This window comes from Amphiprion ocellaris, chromosome 4 (assembly GCF_022539595.1).
Source record: "Amphiprion ocellaris isolate individual 3 ecotype Okinawa chromosome 4, ASM2253959v1, whole genome shotgun sequence".
Taxonomy (NCBI): domain Eukaryota; kingdom Metazoa; phylum Chordata; class Actinopteri; family Pomacentridae; genus Amphiprion; species Amphiprion ocellaris.
Genome location: NC_072769.1, coordinates 36,602,743 through 36,618,757, shown reverse-complemented (window position 1 = coordinate 36,618,757; position 16,015 = coordinate 36,602,743). Strand labels below are relative to the sequence as shown.

Genomic DNA, 16,015 nt, shown 5'->3' with positions numbered 1-16,015 from the left:
TAGACTGAAACTCCAGAGAATTTAGATGATGACATAAAACCACAGATGGTACTGGAAATGAAATAGCATGCATACTGTACTTTCTCTGCAGGGGTAATATGATATTTTCAGACAGCAAACTATCCTGAAAGAGAACAGACTGCAGCACTTTTCTCTTTTACCTTCTCGCCTTTGCTTCCCTTTAATCCTCTGATTCCATCTGCTCCCTGTCAAACAGGAAAATACACAACAAAACTGGAAGTCAACAAGAAAAAATGACAAGATACAATATCAGTGGCTGTTCCTGATTTCAGCATGTGGTGGGAAGCATATTAAATCTGTAGTGTGCTGACATATAGCATCATATTCACTACACTGGGTAAACTAGTTCTTGAACTCATCTTTTTGGTATTCATCTCAGAATAAGATTCCTTTGCCATTGTTGTAATGCTAAAGGGCACTTTGCGCTTAAGCATAAACATCTGAATCACATGAGATTTAAAAAGGAAGAACCTACTACTTGGATACCTCATTGTGCCCTTTAATATATCCTGAAGTAAACAAATGAATGGATTAAAAAAAGTTTTTAACCTAAACATCGCCAAACCAAATCTTCTGTTTAGCGTTTTCTACCTTAACTCCTCGCTGTCCAGGGTATCCAACAGGCCCCTGCACTCCTGGAGGACCCTAAAAAGGAACATTTACATACATTACAGTGATTGACACCTTCTTGTCAGCTGTAACAACATCAACACAACATTGACGCACTGCACAAAAACACACAATAGATTTACCGGCAGTCCTTTTTCACCCGGAGTACCTTCTCTTCCTGGGTGACCCTGTTGACCAAAAGACACATTAACATCTGTGGTTAGGCATGTAGCTGTGATGTTAAAGTTGGGATTAGAGTCTAGGGAATCCATTATGTCAAGAGAAATCCTCTGTGGTATAGACTTGAAGGCGTGTGTGTTCTTACAGGGGGTCCGTCGTTTCCAGGTAAACCTTGCATCCCTTTCTTCCCTTGAGGTCCCTGTGAGACAAAGATCAGTTGATCAATTGAGACTCTTTCTCCTCAAAGGGAAAATCTAACTAAAGCTCTCTTACCTTCTCTCCTGGCAGCCCGACTAACCCCTGAGGACCAGGAAAACCCTGCAGGAGAAATGAAACATTCACACTTCTGTGGATAAGCAATGGAGTTATTTTTGTTAGTATGCCTTCTCTGTTCACATACCAGGATTCCAGGGTTGCCTTGTTGTCCTGGTGCTCCAGTGTCTCCTGGTTGTCCCTGTTACATAAAATAAATGATTGCCATGGGAGGGAAGATATTTTGCAGCTCCAGTGTGAACTACTTTTGTTTTACTCACTATGTTTCCCTTTGAACCTTGAACCCCATCGATTCCTCGAATGCCCTGTGAGGAGAGAAAGGATGACAGTTAATGAACGGGACTCGCTTGTTTCTGAATCTTCGAGTGCATTAATGTGGCCTCTATTTCATTTAATAAAGCACGAGAGATTTTTATTTCATGATAATGTGACATTGGTAGAGGATGTGTGCTTTTTGTATAGGCAGGCCATGAGCTGCCAACTCTATAATGCATGTCTTTATTTCCTTGCCTGAGCAATATTTTCTGGAGGTAGATTCTGCCAACACACAAGCCCTTATAAGGCATTTTCCTGTCTGACTAAAGAGAAAAGATATAAAGATGACACATTGCCCATTGCTTTTAACAGAAATTTTCTGAGACTTGGTACATGAGCCTCCAGTGGCTACAACTAAATGCAACTAAAAATCACCAGCTGCACCCTTGGATTTTATATGCACCACTTCCACGCCTGAGACTTTCAATGCTCAGCAAACCAACATCAAGCATAAAAATGTAATGTAAACAAAGGGAAGTGTGCTATCAGACGCCGACAAGCGCTAACTCATGCTGCTACAAGCTCAAACGTATGTTAAACATAATTAAAAGATGCTGATGCAGGTGTTTGAGAATGTGATGCTATATCTGGCAAGAAAACAGTCACTCTCTCAGATAAGATAAGAACTACATAACACCATGTTAACAACGGGAGAACAACTGTAACGCTGTGATCACGTATTGTCATATGGAATTATTGCAGCTGTGTTTATGCTGCTGGGCAGAAGAGACTTGTTTTAACACGGAGGCGAAAAGCAGGATAATCACTAGCATGTGTGGGGAAAGTTCACACTCACTGGTTGGCCTGGAGGACCAGGGCGACCTCTGGGGCCGTTCAGACCTCTGGAACCCTGAAATACACATCAATCAATAAGACTTTATTCATACAAGTTCAGACAAATTAAATGGAAAAAATAATAATCATAAAGAACGTATTCAGTGAGACAGTGAGACAGACAGACAGACAGACAGACAGACAGAGATAGATAGATAGATAGATAGATAGATAGATAGATAGATAGATAGATAGATAGATAGATAGATAGATAGATAGATAGATAGATAGATAGATAGATAGATAGATAGATAGATAGATAGATAGATAGATAGATAGATAGATAGATAGACAATCTGTCTGTGGACTTTCATCTTTGTAAGATCTTAAGTGAGGACATCTGGAGATTTTGGCTAATCTTCACTTCAAGAGCTTATAATTTGTTTTAGTGGTTATAGTTATATTTGGCTAGGACACAGGGAGTAAAGAGCAATGAGTAAATTATGTCAGTACATATTTGTCTGTGATTTGGTGACACCCAGAGCACATGAGCAAAGCTGAGCGCTGAGAGGGAGCTGAGTGATGAGAGTCTGCGAAGGAGTGAAGATCAGATTTTTTTTTTTAAAGCGTCACCTTATCTCCGGCTGCTCTAATTTCACTCTGGTACAGCTCGCACCACAAAAAAGAAAATGGAACGAAATCATGATTACGGCAATCTGAGAAGGAAGCAGGCGAATCTGCCAAGGTCAGGTTTCATTTGCGCCGGTTAAAGTTACAGCTTAAATGAAAATACAGTGCAGGTGCAACTTTTTTGTCTGTTATTGGAGTGACCGGTGAGCAACTTGTGTTGAGTGGGATGAAATCTGAGCTATGAGTGTGAGAGTGATGGAAGCGATCAGGTCCAAGAGCGAGAAGTAGAACGTTTCATCGATCATGTGACCAAATAACAGCCATAACCAAACCGAAAACTGAGCGTGTTTAAAGATGTGAGAGCAATGAAATCTTAACTTTCACACAAATTTAAACAGCAGTGGTCAAAATCTCAGCAGCAGAGGCAGATGTGTCCTGACTTTCAGGCTCTAGTATGTGTTGCGCTCAAAGCACTGAATCCTGCAGTTTAGATAATGAAACCTAATAGCGTCTTTTATTAGTTTTACATGAATGGTCACCAGTGTTTCTTTAATTTAAGAACTCCAGTTTAAAACAAGCTTTCTATTACAAATTTCAAGTGTTAATCAGACTTTATAGACCCCCCTCAGTGCCAAAAAAGACACTGTGCAGCGAATTTCCTAGGCTTAGTAGTACTAATCATAACGAGCAAACTGATCTTTGTACGCAAAATAAGTGGAGTGTTTCTGGTTTATGTCTCTGTGTTGGTGTGAACACTTACAGCGTCGCCTGGTTGTCCTCTTGGCCCAGGTGGTCCCTCAGAACCCTGTGACGTAAACAAACATGAACACCTACATATAGAGATATCAGCAACAACCAGAAAACCAAAATCGTCATGACCTCTCACCTTTTCTCCCGGCTCTCCTGAAGGACCTACAGGACCTGGCTTCCCCCTGTCACCCTGGGGAATAACACACATGGGAGCTGACAGTCAGTATTATGAATAATCTACTTAACACCAGGGACTCATCCAGCCAGATGACTTACTTTATGTCCTTTGTTTCCAGGGAGACCAGGCAAGCCGTCAAAACCCCTGTCCCCCTAAGAGAAATATAGAAAAAAGGGAGTGATAAGGTGATATTTTTGAGAAGATAGAACAGTCAGTGAGTGAAAGGTGTGACTGTGACGTCGGTTCACCTTTGCTCCAGTCTCTCCGATTGCGCCACGGCCTCCATCTGCACCCCCTCGACCCTAATAAACACAGAAACACAAAGAGAGACATCATAGCAGATTCCTCACTGACACACTGCAAATGTTTGAGTTACTGTGAACAGACTTCATGGTCATTCTGTGGAATGAGTAGATAATAACAGACATTACAAAACGTGCTACTCATTGACCAAAAAAAAAAAAAAAAAAAAAAAAAAAGAAAACCGTCTCACCCGTTTCCCAGGTCGTCCGTTCTGACCTGGAATACCTGGAAGTCCTGGAGGGCCCTGAGGAGAAAAGGTGAGAGTTGGAGGAAAAAAGGAGCAGACAAGCAAAGACACGTGATTTTCTCTGTGCTGTTAAAGGTTAGGTGATATTAGAAGTGTCTATCTGGTTCTCCGATGTATTTCAGCGTAATCCGAAGGAGATGAGTGTTGCCATGACGACTAGCTAACTTACCGGCGGCCCCATCTCACCGTTGGTCCCCTTCAGGCCCGAAGGACCAGGTGAGCCCTGAGAAAGACAAATTTGAGAGTAGTATTTTATTCTGTCATGTTTAACAGTCACAACAACTTAGGTTACAAACAGAAAATACATATTCTGATAATTAATAAAAACAAACAAAAACATCTGCAGTGTGTGCGTGTGTGTGTATATACACATAGTGTCCACTAATGCACATAGACAAATACATGTTTAATGTATGTAAAGGTGCGTCTAAAAGTATTTTTTTATTAAAAAAAGAAAGGAGAGTAGCAATTTATCTGTAACATTAGCTGAGTAAACACATTGATGATTACATTGAGTAAGAAGTGCTTTTTTAATTTGATACATATATGCTCATACAATGTACAACATATGCATTAAAATACTTCTATACTCTCATATAGCTGTGTGTATGTCCCTACACAAACTGAAAGCGTACATGCAAAGTGCCTAATTTTATAATATGTTGCATAATGTATATATTATATTATGTTCACTCAATGTGCATTAGGTGGCATTAACAATAGCATTGTTTCCATGTATGCACACACGTTTGAATCTATCGCCCCATCTAATCGAAAAAAAAGCATCATTCAGCTGCACAAAAAAAACGCCTGCCTTGGGATTAATTGTCTGTCTGCCTATGTGTGTAGGCACACAATAAAATAGAAAACAACAACATATCTGAGCTCACTCACCAGCGGTCCAGGTCGGCCCCTGAGGCCAAGTGGCCCTGGAGGTCCCTTCATAGCCAGCTAGAAGAAGGAGGAGGAGGAAGAAGTGGGTTGCAGGAGTCAGCAACACACAAACTGCGGTTCAAAATCAGCTCTGTGGGTGTGTGTGTACTATTCATGTTTGTGTACCTTGGTCTGCTGCAGGATGGCCTGAGCTTGAGCCTCCTGTGCAGAAACCACAGCACCTGTCCTTGGATCACCACCTGACTGGAACTGCACACACATAAACACAGACGCTCTTAAGTCGAACTCACCACCCCACCCAGTGGCCGTCTGACCGCACTGCTGCTCAGCTTTTACATAACACTGTGAAGCTTACATGGAAGACAGATTGAGGGAAAAGGCAGAATAAAGATGTGGAGAAATATGCAATGCTGAATGCCTTCACACAGAGGTCGCTGAATGGCCGATGAGTATAAAAAAAGCACAAATCCTACACTATGGCCTTTACAGTCACCATATCTCAAGATTAATATTTAAAGGGTTCAGCAAAATAAATAATCATGTTGGTTCACCTAACCACAGTTGACTGATTCGGCACATAAATTACACCAAATATATTTTGCAACATGCTGAAACATGGCTTCTGGAAGGTTTCAAAGACAAACAAATGATACATTTCTGCAACAGTCTCCTGCCCATTTCTCAGCAACGACATTTATGCATTCACACTCGCCCCGGGGCTTTGTTAAGGGTTCACAGGACCAAATAACTGCTACAGCAGCAGCACCGCAGCTTGTAGGGCCTCAGGGAACACAGCAGTATCTTCGAGTTACCGGTATGAGCATGATGTTTCCCGGGGGACCTGGTATCCCATCAGCTCCATTAAGGCCTGGCCGCCCTGGAGGACCCTGTGAGGAGAGAGATAAGGAAGGTTAAAGAGAGATGCCGGTGTGTGGTAGACTCGCTCAGCAAACAGAGAGCAGAGTCCTCACCAGCTCTCCAGGGTCTCCTCGAGGTCCCACTGGTCCTGTGATTCCAGGAGGTCCTGCCTCTCCCTGCAAACACACACAAACAGTCAGTCAGTCAGCTGAGACTGATGGAATCTAATTTGAATTATTCAACATTTTCATTGTTGTTGCAGCTGTGTTTGCATTTTCCATGTGCAAAGATCTTTTTTACTTTTTCCTGAATACTGAAGAAAATGTGTTTGAGATTACATGTCATGCAGTAAAATTCACTTACCTCAGGTCCTGGAGGCCCATATGGTCCTGTTATCTGTGTTCCCTGCAAAAAAATCACATGGAAAGCTCTGAGGTTCATCACTTATGATGTAACCAGCCATACCAGTCATACCAATTCAATGCAACACCTGAATGTGCATACTGCCATCAATCCTGTACCTACAGCCTGACTAGTGCAGACTGTTTGAGGCCATCTGACAGTTCAATAGCACCATTATAACTACATATTGCTTCATGTTAACATTTTAAGATTTTAAAAAAAATGAAAAGGGACCCTTCACGTTGCCAAAATGTAGGACATTTAACATTCAATTCAAACAATTTACCCATATATTAAATAAAATGCTTAGTTAAATTTTCTGTGAAGTCAAATGACAATTTCTTTATGGGATGAATAAAAGTCTGTATGTGGTTTATTCAGCAATTAAAACACTTTAAGTACTTATTCGCACTAATCCAAAAATGAAATCAAATTCTAATATTGCCATAAAATAATCCTGATTAATAATTTACAACATTCCCTACAACTTTATAATACAACCTGAGATGCTATATATCACATGCAGTATGACAAATTTATATTTTTCCAAGGTACATACTATATTATTATACCATCGCTTTAGTATTTCATAGCGCTCTTACCTCTCTTTCAAATCTATAACTGACGAATGTAAACTCATTTTCTGCTTTTCTTCTAAGTCCCTCTTTTAAAAGCATGCTAAAATCTCAGTCTTATCCCAAACATCTGTACAAGACATTCATCTGAACAGAATTCACTCTATTCCAAAAATCAATTTTCTGATTTAGATCAGGAACTATCTTGTCACCACACTGCAGAAGACAAACAGACAAAAGATGTCCGGATGGAATATTTTTGATAAAAGGCAACTTTCATGGACACATTTCGAGGTTTGTCTCACCAGTCCCAAAACGCCTGGCTCTCCTTTCTCTCCTTTCTCTGGTAAATTCTGGTGAGAGAAGAAAGACGAAAGCTATTAATGTAGACTACTGAGATGAAACAGGATTACTTCATGTTAAAATGAACAAACTCTTGATACCTGTGTGTTCAGAATGGTCTCTCGTTCTCTCTCCACTGGTCCGTAGCGATCATCGTAGTCTTCCTCATATTCATACTCGTTAACGTGGTAGTAATTTGTTGAGTTGTCATAGTCTTCATACTCTACAATCTGTCCATCATCACATACATGAAGACAAATTATGAGGGACAGAACAAGACACATGGACCTCAAAGCTCATGTTGCTGTTTTTCCTGCTGACTCTCACCTCATACTCAGTGACATTAGAACCTGCAGTCACTGTGGAAACGGAAAGATCTTCGTAGAGGTCGCTGTAGTCGAACTCCTCGAACTCTTGGACACGATTCTTCGGGGTTCTCTCCACCTGAAGACCACAAAAGAACCAAAACAGATCACAAAAAGCCCAGCAACTCTTGTTTATGTACACAGAACTTTGAACCTACAGCATGAATAAAAAATGTGAGACTTATAACTCTCAGGACATAAAAGACGACTCTTGAGTTATCAAAAACATTTTCTCTACCAGCCTGTCTGAGTGTTCTATTACACAAAGAATATCGTGAAAAATTCAGTACAAATGTGGCATATTCTGCCCATGGCACAGCTAAATTTGGCCTAGTCTTCTCTAAGCCAGCATATTTCAGCGTGACGACTTCATTAGTTCATTAGTTTTTATAGGTGTCTCGTTGCCAATTGTATTTCTGGTGGTGCTACAGTAAAGAAACGGAAACAGGAATCCCACAGTGTTTTGAGCTATAAGCCAGATGATAAATCAAACAGCAGTAGAGGAAGAGGATTTGAAACTTTTCCCAGGAGAGTGGAACGTTGGCACACAGAACCTGGCACAGTACACTGAACCACAAAGCCTTGTAATGCGATTTTGTACAAGAGCGAGGATGTCAGAGAAAGAGAGAGACAAAGTATGACAGGGTGAGAGCTCAGTGGACACTCAGAGCTTTTATAACTTTGTTTGAATGGCTTTATCACACATACAGCAGGGAAAATAAACAGCTGTAGGCATCTCGGTGATGCTTTTCAATCTGCAACAAATGATGAGACACGTATGCGTGTCTGAGGGAGAAATGTTTACAGCAGAATGGAAACTAAACAGTGTTGAACAATTACCTAAGCCTCTACAGTGGGATTGTTTCTCCACAGCCCACACTGATGTTTGAATTTACAATGCCGAGAGGATTTCATAATGTGAATATGTCGCCGGCATAATTAAACCATCCAGCTTTTTGTCATATCTGGTTTCTTAACTGCTCATAAATACCTGTAAAAGTTTCCCTCTTGCTTGTAACCTTGGGGGCTCCTTTAATTTTTAAGCGACAGTCTGGATTTACAGCATTCAGCACCTCACAGTGGGTGTGCAACAGGCCAGGTGGACTGAAAGACTCCTATCTGTGTTTCATCGCTCAGCTCTGATTGGCTGCTCAAAGGGGGCTCACCTCTTCAGCCTCTGTTAATACGCTGTCGTAAGGTAAAGGTGCATCGCAGTCTGGGATGTAGTCTTGACAGTACGTCTCTGCGGCTCTGGGGTCGTCGATAAGCAGCAGCTGCTGGATGTCTCCCTGTGTCACAAAAACACAAAGAAAACAAAAGTCTGTGAGGCATACATCAGTCACCAGGAATGCACATGAAGGGAGGATGTCATTACTGTCCAGTGTATTATTAATTCAATGAATGACACGGCAAATCCATGTGTCTCTCATGTCTTTGTCTTTAACTGTATGTGTTCATTTAGTCAGATCAAAGTGACTAAAGAGGCTGTTTTTATCGTTGCTCTAATCGTCTCCAGAGCTTCGGTCTCAAGCGGTGCCAGCACATTAAGTCCACAGTCAGACACAAACTCTTTCTCTGTTTCCTCTATTTTACACATGCAAAGGACTCAAGCCAAACTTGGCTGGTAGTTGTTCAGTTAAACAGACGGACCACCTGACATTGAGCTGAAAACAAAGGTCACAGTTCACGTTTGAGGTATGTCACAATGACCTCAGACCGCAGCACAAACAAAACTCAGTCAATGAATATTTTATGCAGCTACAGATTTTTGTTTCAGTGCTTACTGTGCTGATTCCTAATTACCGATGAGGTCAAACAATAAATATTGACAATAACAGGCTGCTGCAGAGCTCAGGCTTTATGGGGTTCAATGTAAACTGCACTTCATTATCCCGGCCACTAGAGGGTGGTGCAGAGGGAAGAGCTTTATGTTTATTCATTTCTCACCTTTTCATGGAAAAATCTAACAAGCAGCAACAAGCAGCAACACTTCCTCACCACAGACAAGGGATTTATTGTGTGTTCTAATCCTTTGTAGGCTTTTTGCATGTTTTTTGCAGATTTTACTGAAACCAATGGGTTTATACTGCACAAAGTGAATGATTTGTTGTTCATGTTTTCATTAAATATGTGCAACAATATGATACATTTTCCCAGCTTAAGGTTGTGACACTTAATTCAGGATCATAAACATACATGCATATATAAGCACACAGACATTCCTACCTCAAACACATCCTCGTCCAGCAGGCGTGTTCCGAACACAGTCACACCCTGGATGCTGACCTGGGGGTCGTGACCTCTGAGCAGGTCCAGGGTGTCCACCTTCACACAGTCCAGGTAGAGGGTCACTGACTGCCCCTCCACGCTGTAGGCTACTCTGTGCCACCTGGAAGCAAGCAGAGAAGAAGAAAATCCCTTTTTTATGGCTCTACCTTGCTGAGAAGGTGTGTTATCCTGTAATTCTGCTGCAACCACAAAAAGGAACATTTGTAGCATGTGCTGCATGTTTTTTTATATGTAGCTAACAAGTGTTACCGCGTTCTGCAGGATGCTTTTAATAACAATAACATTCTCTTGGTTTTCTTATTTTGCTGCAGGCTTATGAATGGTCTCTGTGACTCTGGAATGAGCGGAGTTATGTGATGATCGGCGTTGGTTTGTCTGTCAGTCTGTCTGTTAGAAACATTATTCAAAAATGGATTAATGGATTTGGATAAAATTGTCAGGGATTTTCAGAAATGACACAAGGACCAACTCATTTTATTTTGGCAGTGATGCCGCTCATAGTCTGGTCACACAGATTTTGCAAGATTTCAGTCATCAAATATGATAAAACGACTGAGTAGCCTTGCCAGAGTACTGCATTCTCTGAGTGCTTTTCTAGTTTTATATTCTTTTGTTTTGGGACTACACATGAAAAATACCCTCTGAGTTACTTTTGGAATATTTTTAGCTTATTAATGTGCACTGTCCCTGTTAAATAAATGAATAAACAAAGAAATACAAAAGAGTGTGCATGTGCATGTGCAGTTACCCACTTGCCATCAGCCAGGTTGATCTTTCTGAAGGTGGGGTAAAGCTCTGGGGACGGATGACCCTCGTGGTCCTCATACAGGAATACAGGAGAGCGGCCGATCTCTACACCCAGCTGCTGTGTGCCCTGAGAGAGGAACAGACACCCAGACCACAACGTAAGAGGCATCCTGCAGAGCTCATGGTTGGTAGGGGTTCAGAGTTTTGATCAAAGTCTGTCGCAAAATCATCAGATCCGAATTTTACTATAAAACACATGGTGAACACAATCCAAAGACAGAACATGGTGAGGGACAAAAAGCAGAAAAACTTTTGGCTTGATGCAAGCTAAGGGGAGATTTAGTTTTTAACAATGTTATGCAGCATGAATGATACGTACCTGTGAGTCATACAGGGAGAGAAGAAACACCTGTGAGCCTTTTACAGCCCTCACTGTTGTCATCACTGAGAAATCCACAGGAAATGGCAAATCTGGAGGGAGACCACACATACACATTACAGCAAATACACTCATTAAAATGCACTCTCATCGACACGCAGTTATTGTTGTGCCAAACCAGCTCACAGAATTCCATTAAAACCAACCTGGGAAGAGCTGCCTGGTGGGCACGCTCAGTTGAATCTTCTTGTTGATTTTAAAGGAGAGGTCTGTCTCCTCCCGTCCCTTCCTGCTGGTGCACAGTCCTGCCTCCAGCGACACACCCTCCATGTTCTCCGACAGCTCCAGGACCTTCAGGACATCAATGGGTTTGGCTGCAAAGAGAAAAACAGAGCTCTGTGACTGAGAGGGTGTGTGTGTTGGACGATGAGCTGATTTTTAAGCTATTCATCAAGGTGTTTGACTTGAGAGTTTATTTCATATTGCGAGGGTGTCTTTGTGTGCACGGAGCACTTCATGCACGGTTGAAGCTACAGAAAGAAAACTGATTATCTGTTTCTGCACGTGTTTCAACCAATATGGCAAGCATAGTGGTTTGCTCTGCTCTCCACACCAACAGACAGAAGTCTGACACAAACTTCAGCTGCAGCAGCGAAAAATGAGAATATTTATGTTTTGCAACAACATCCACCTTCATTTTATGACGTCGAAGGTACTGCTGGAGTAGTTATCCTCTGTCACAGCTGGAGCCTGACCACAGATAGTAATGTGTTGTTCAATATGCACCAATTTGAAAGCTTTTTTTTGTAGAATGAAAGGCGGATAAAAATGCTTCGGGGTAACGTATATGTGAAATATAGAAATCCTCTCAGCACTGACTGCAGCACATGTAGCAGAGTACGTATCACAGGTGAACAGATGGTGGTGCAGAGTCAAGTGGTGTGTTCATGGTAAGTTGACAATTAGTTTATGGAATACATTGCAATATACGGAAGTTAATAAAGGAGATGCCCAACATTTTTAATTTTTGAAACAACCCTTACATATTATATGTATATATGTCACAAATATTAACCAATATGAGACTCTAGTCATAGCATCTTCTTCTTCTTACAGCATGTAAATAATTAATGAGATACATTGAATAAAAGCTGCAGCAGTTAAGACATGACAAAAAACACCTTTCTTCAATTTAGAGTTGATTAAAATTGGATTTGACCACTGCATTAACAGCTATGATGGCCATGCCCACTAACCACAGACTAATCTTGTAGTGTTCGCTGAAATCTAAAAAATAAATAGTTAATTCAAAAGTACCGGTAAAGTATGCATCCTGTTACTTCTCTGTCTCCAAATCTTCTGCTGAGCAGGCAGCCATTTTCACCAAACAACCTCTGATTAACCTAGTAGACATTTCCTACCAACCCACAGAGAAAGCGACTCACTAAATGAACATGAAAAGAAAAAAGATTTTCTCTAGCAAAGGTATAAATACACAGACAAGCTGACAACATTCTATAAATGTACACAGCAGTTTGTGTGTGACGTTACTCTGAGATATGTGAGCAGTGTTACCCCTATAATTAAGCTATATTGTAAAGAAAAAAAAACTAATGAAATACTTCATCAGTCAGATTCTGTGCTCTCTGTCTTTCAGTCTGTCATTCTGAATCTCTCTGTAAGAAACGTAACTGTTACAGAAGCTTGGTGTAATCACACAATAACACCCATCTTGACACACACATTCAAAAGTCTGTATCACAGGAGACTAATCTAATACCAAGAGGGCAATAAAGAGCACGTGTTCTGGTAATGATCTGGCTCAATGTCACACAACACGCATACACACAAAACAAGCACAAAACATACAAGAGGCAATGTGAATTTTAAGGAAGAGTTGTAGTTTCAGCAGGAATTCATTATATATGCACATATTCTTTTGAACACTGTGGACATAATGGTCACAGAGCTCTGGGAGGAAGGCCTAAGCAGAAAAAGATGGGATATAAAAGACGAGAGTTGGGGGAGAGACGCCATAGAAAGGTGCAACTTATTGGTAGTAGGTAGAGAAGGGGATAAAGAGGGAAAATAGGAGAAATAATAAATGGTAGGGGAGAGGAGGGCATGCCTCTACTGGTGTGGCTCCTTTTCACACGTATTTCTGAGACTTACGTAAGCCTCCATCTGCCTTGCACCTTTACACACACTCACACACAAACACACACTCACTCACACACGTGCACGGGTATGCACATGAGGCTGGCATAATGTCAGTGTATGAATGCCAGATGTATTTGTTGCATGTTTTTTTCCAGTTTCTCCGTCTGTTTGTCCATCTGTATGCAGGTCTGCCTGTCTGCCTGCTGGCATTCTGTTAGCTTGTAATCTTGTCTTTAATGTGCTTGGCATCATGTTACTTGCAGATATAACTCATTCTATTAAAACTTGCCGGTGATTCTTTCATCCCTTTATGGGCTGAGAAACAGCTATAAAAAGTTACCATTTACATTATTTGTTTTGTGTTTTGTGCTCTGACTGCTTACTGCAGCCTCAGAGATGTTCAGTTCAGGGAGAGACCAGAAAAACAAGCACACTTGTTCAACGTGATGTAATGTAGAGTCCTGCAGTGTGTTTACCACATGTGCACTAAAAGGTTCATTTTTTACCACCACTAACTTTGAATCAATTCTGTAGTACAGTTAGAACCTTGTAAAGACAGCACAATGGCCCTCATTACATTAAAAAGTTTATATTTTTCCAAATCTAATTACGCAACATAGCAAAAACATTATACAAACCTTAGGATATAATGCAGTGCAATATGACACGACTCACTGCAGCCTCAAAAACATCCAGATTTGATTCAACTCTTGGTGAAAAACAGTATACGATGATTGTAAATCTGGTCCTATAGACTGTGCACAGTTTGCATTGTGTTTGTGTGGTTATGTGTCCTGGAGTTGCTGTTTTCTTTTTGTTTAAGGTGAATTCACCAAAGTAAATTCCTTTCAGCTAACCTGAAATAAAGCAAAAAGTAGTGTCTCTTGTTTAGGGAAATTCTAAAGCAACACAACCCAAATAAAAGTTTAGAACTATATCTTTATATTTTTTAAGTACAGTATGGAGTACAGAATTTTATCGCCATAACAATTCGATGATAACACTCACTCATAACTGATAAATTCTATAACGGATACTCAGGTGACAACGTATAAGCAACTGTGCAGTCTTTAATGGCATAGTTCAAAATTTAGGAAATACTGAACTTAAGAAATACTTCAACACTCTAAAAAATTGCTGAGAATTAGACAAAAACATCTGTACCAGTCTCATGCTTTCTTCAAAGGTAGCAAAGTGCACCTAGCAGCACCTCTAAAGCTCACTGAAGCTGTTCTGTTTGTTAAAAACCGAAGAGTAAGACGACAGGTTGTGATTAACAGCTGCAGCAGTGTGGCTGGTATTGTTTTCACCGTGTCTATGGAGTCTCTGTATACGTGTCATCATGGCAACATGTGGTCATGAAGACACCTTCTGTTGGTAGATTAGGGTGCTTTGGCAGGTGTTTACATATGTGTCTTACTGTGGACAGATTTTGTCAAGGCGATAGCCTCAGGGGCTGAAAATGAAGTCGGTGCAGAATTACCAAAAAATGTAGTTCCTGGAATGTCCACTTGAAGCAGATTTTAAAAGCAGGTCTGTCTTCATCGACCTCCAGGATAAAATTTGCGATTTTCTGTCAGAAATATACATGTTTACAGCCTGGTAGAAAAAAATAATGTACCAGTCTAATTTGCACATTAACCACAATTGTACAGTAAGTGAATGTTCATAAGATTCACCTGTTTAAATTGTATGAATGCTTAATTGTATGCACAATTAAAAGCTTGATCATTTTCAGTGACAGATGTCGACATAAGGCCATAATTAGTGAAGAGACACTTGCATGGTTCTCCTCAGCTGCACTGTCTCTGCACCACTTTATACATTCAGTCAATCCACAAACTGCTTTCAATCAGTTGGGCTTGATCAAACATCACATTCAGTTACTAAACAAAAGAGCATTTGAATTAATGTCAACTCAGTAATGCTCATTAGTGCTTCCTAACACTCTCACGTTCTCAAAAAGCTGGTGCTCTTTGCACAGCCCCCTGTGAGGGGCCCCTTCCAAATGCTAAAAGATAAAAGAGGCCCACTTTGGAGCAGCAGCAGTGCACTGTATCTTGTCTTTATGAGAGGTTTAAGGGGGTTAATAGTTGCCATTAATGGGTACTGAGTACTCATTTAATCCAGCAATGACTACTGAGGACTCTTGGGCCAGAACATCCAGGTTTCCAGGTGTCAGGGTTGGTGTCATGCCATCACAAGATATGTAGTCTAGATTGTTCTTGTGTGCACATAAAAATATTTTGCCTTTTAAACTATATGCATGCATGTCTTTATGTTCTTTTTTCTCAGTGACCCTGTGCTGCCACATGATTACAACACAAAATGTACAGGAGGTATAAAGTCATTTTTTTCTGGTACAATAATAGGATGACTAGCTGTTCACATGCTTTTCTTACAGCTAAAAAGATACCAGAAGGTAGATTCAGGTGCCCAAACACTAGAGCATGAGGGTGACACTGCTTCTGATGCTCAACAACAGTGTGCAGAGGAAGAAGGGTTTCAGCCATACATACCAAGAAATGATCGGCAGCACTGACATCTGAATGCAGAGGACAAGACGAGACATGGAAACTTTCCTTTTACTCAGTGTGCACTTAAAAGCATCAGCTAATATTGCCCTGTGATGTTGATGAATGTTCAAAACTACATCCACATGTGCATGTACGCACACACACACACTCCCTCTCTGAGACAGACACACACACACACACACACTGA

General features: G+C 40.8%; 1 protein-coding gene across 1 annotated transcript in view; it reads right to left on the bottom strand.

Moving 5' to 3' along the window:
• LOC111563103 (collagen alpha-1(XI) chain-like) overlaps positions 1 to 16,015 on the bottom strand; it is a 44,654-nt gene that overhangs the window by 19,696 nt on the left and 8,943 nt on the right. Inside the window, exons 2-28 of the mRNA XM_035944333.2 lie at positions 11,338 to 11,505; positions 11,132 to 11,223; positions 10,758 to 10,879; positions 9,943 to 10,105; positions 8,883 to 9,005; positions 7,679 to 7,795; positions 7,453 to 7,581; positions 7,315 to 7,362; positions 6,396 to 6,437; positions 6,146 to 6,208; positions 5,987 to 6,061; positions 5,340 to 5,423; positions 5,175 to 5,231; positions 4,450 to 4,503; positions 4,224 to 4,277; positions 3,979 to 4,032; positions 3,829 to 3,882; positions 3,689 to 3,742; positions 3,563 to 3,607; positions 2,195 to 2,248; positions 1,344 to 1,388; positions 1,211 to 1,264; positions 1,084 to 1,128; positions 956 to 1,009; positions 774 to 818; positions 613 to 666; positions 162 to 206 (exon numbers count right to left, since the gene is read on the bottom strand). Of these exons, the coding sequence (XP_035800226.2) occupies positions 162 to 206; positions 613 to 666; positions 774 to 818; positions 956 to 1,009; positions 1,084 to 1,128; positions 1,211 to 1,264; positions 1,344 to 1,388; positions 2,195 to 2,248; positions 3,563 to 3,607; positions 3,689 to 3,742; positions 3,829 to 3,882; positions 3,979 to 4,032; positions 4,224 to 4,277; positions 4,450 to 4,503; positions 5,175 to 5,231; positions 5,340 to 5,423; positions 5,987 to 6,061; positions 6,146 to 6,208; positions 6,396 to 6,437; positions 7,315 to 7,362; positions 7,453 to 7,581; positions 7,679 to 7,795; positions 8,883 to 9,005; positions 9,943 to 10,105; positions 10,758 to 10,879; positions 11,132 to 11,223; positions 11,338 to 11,505 (1,994 nt within the window). The remainder of the gene's footprint in view (positions 1 to 161; positions 207 to 612; positions 667 to 773; positions 819 to 955; positions 1,010 to 1,083; positions 1,129 to 1,210; positions 1,265 to 1,343; positions 1,389 to 2,194; positions 2,249 to 3,562; positions 3,608 to 3,688; positions 3,743 to 3,828; positions 3,883 to 3,978; positions 4,033 to 4,223; positions 4,278 to 4,449; positions 4,504 to 5,174; positions 5,232 to 5,339; positions 5,424 to 5,986; positions 6,062 to 6,145; positions 6,209 to 6,395; positions 6,438 to 7,314; positions 7,363 to 7,452; positions 7,582 to 7,678; positions 7,796 to 8,882; positions 9,006 to 9,942; positions 10,106 to 10,757; positions 10,880 to 11,131; positions 11,224 to 11,337; positions 11,506 to 16,015) is intronic.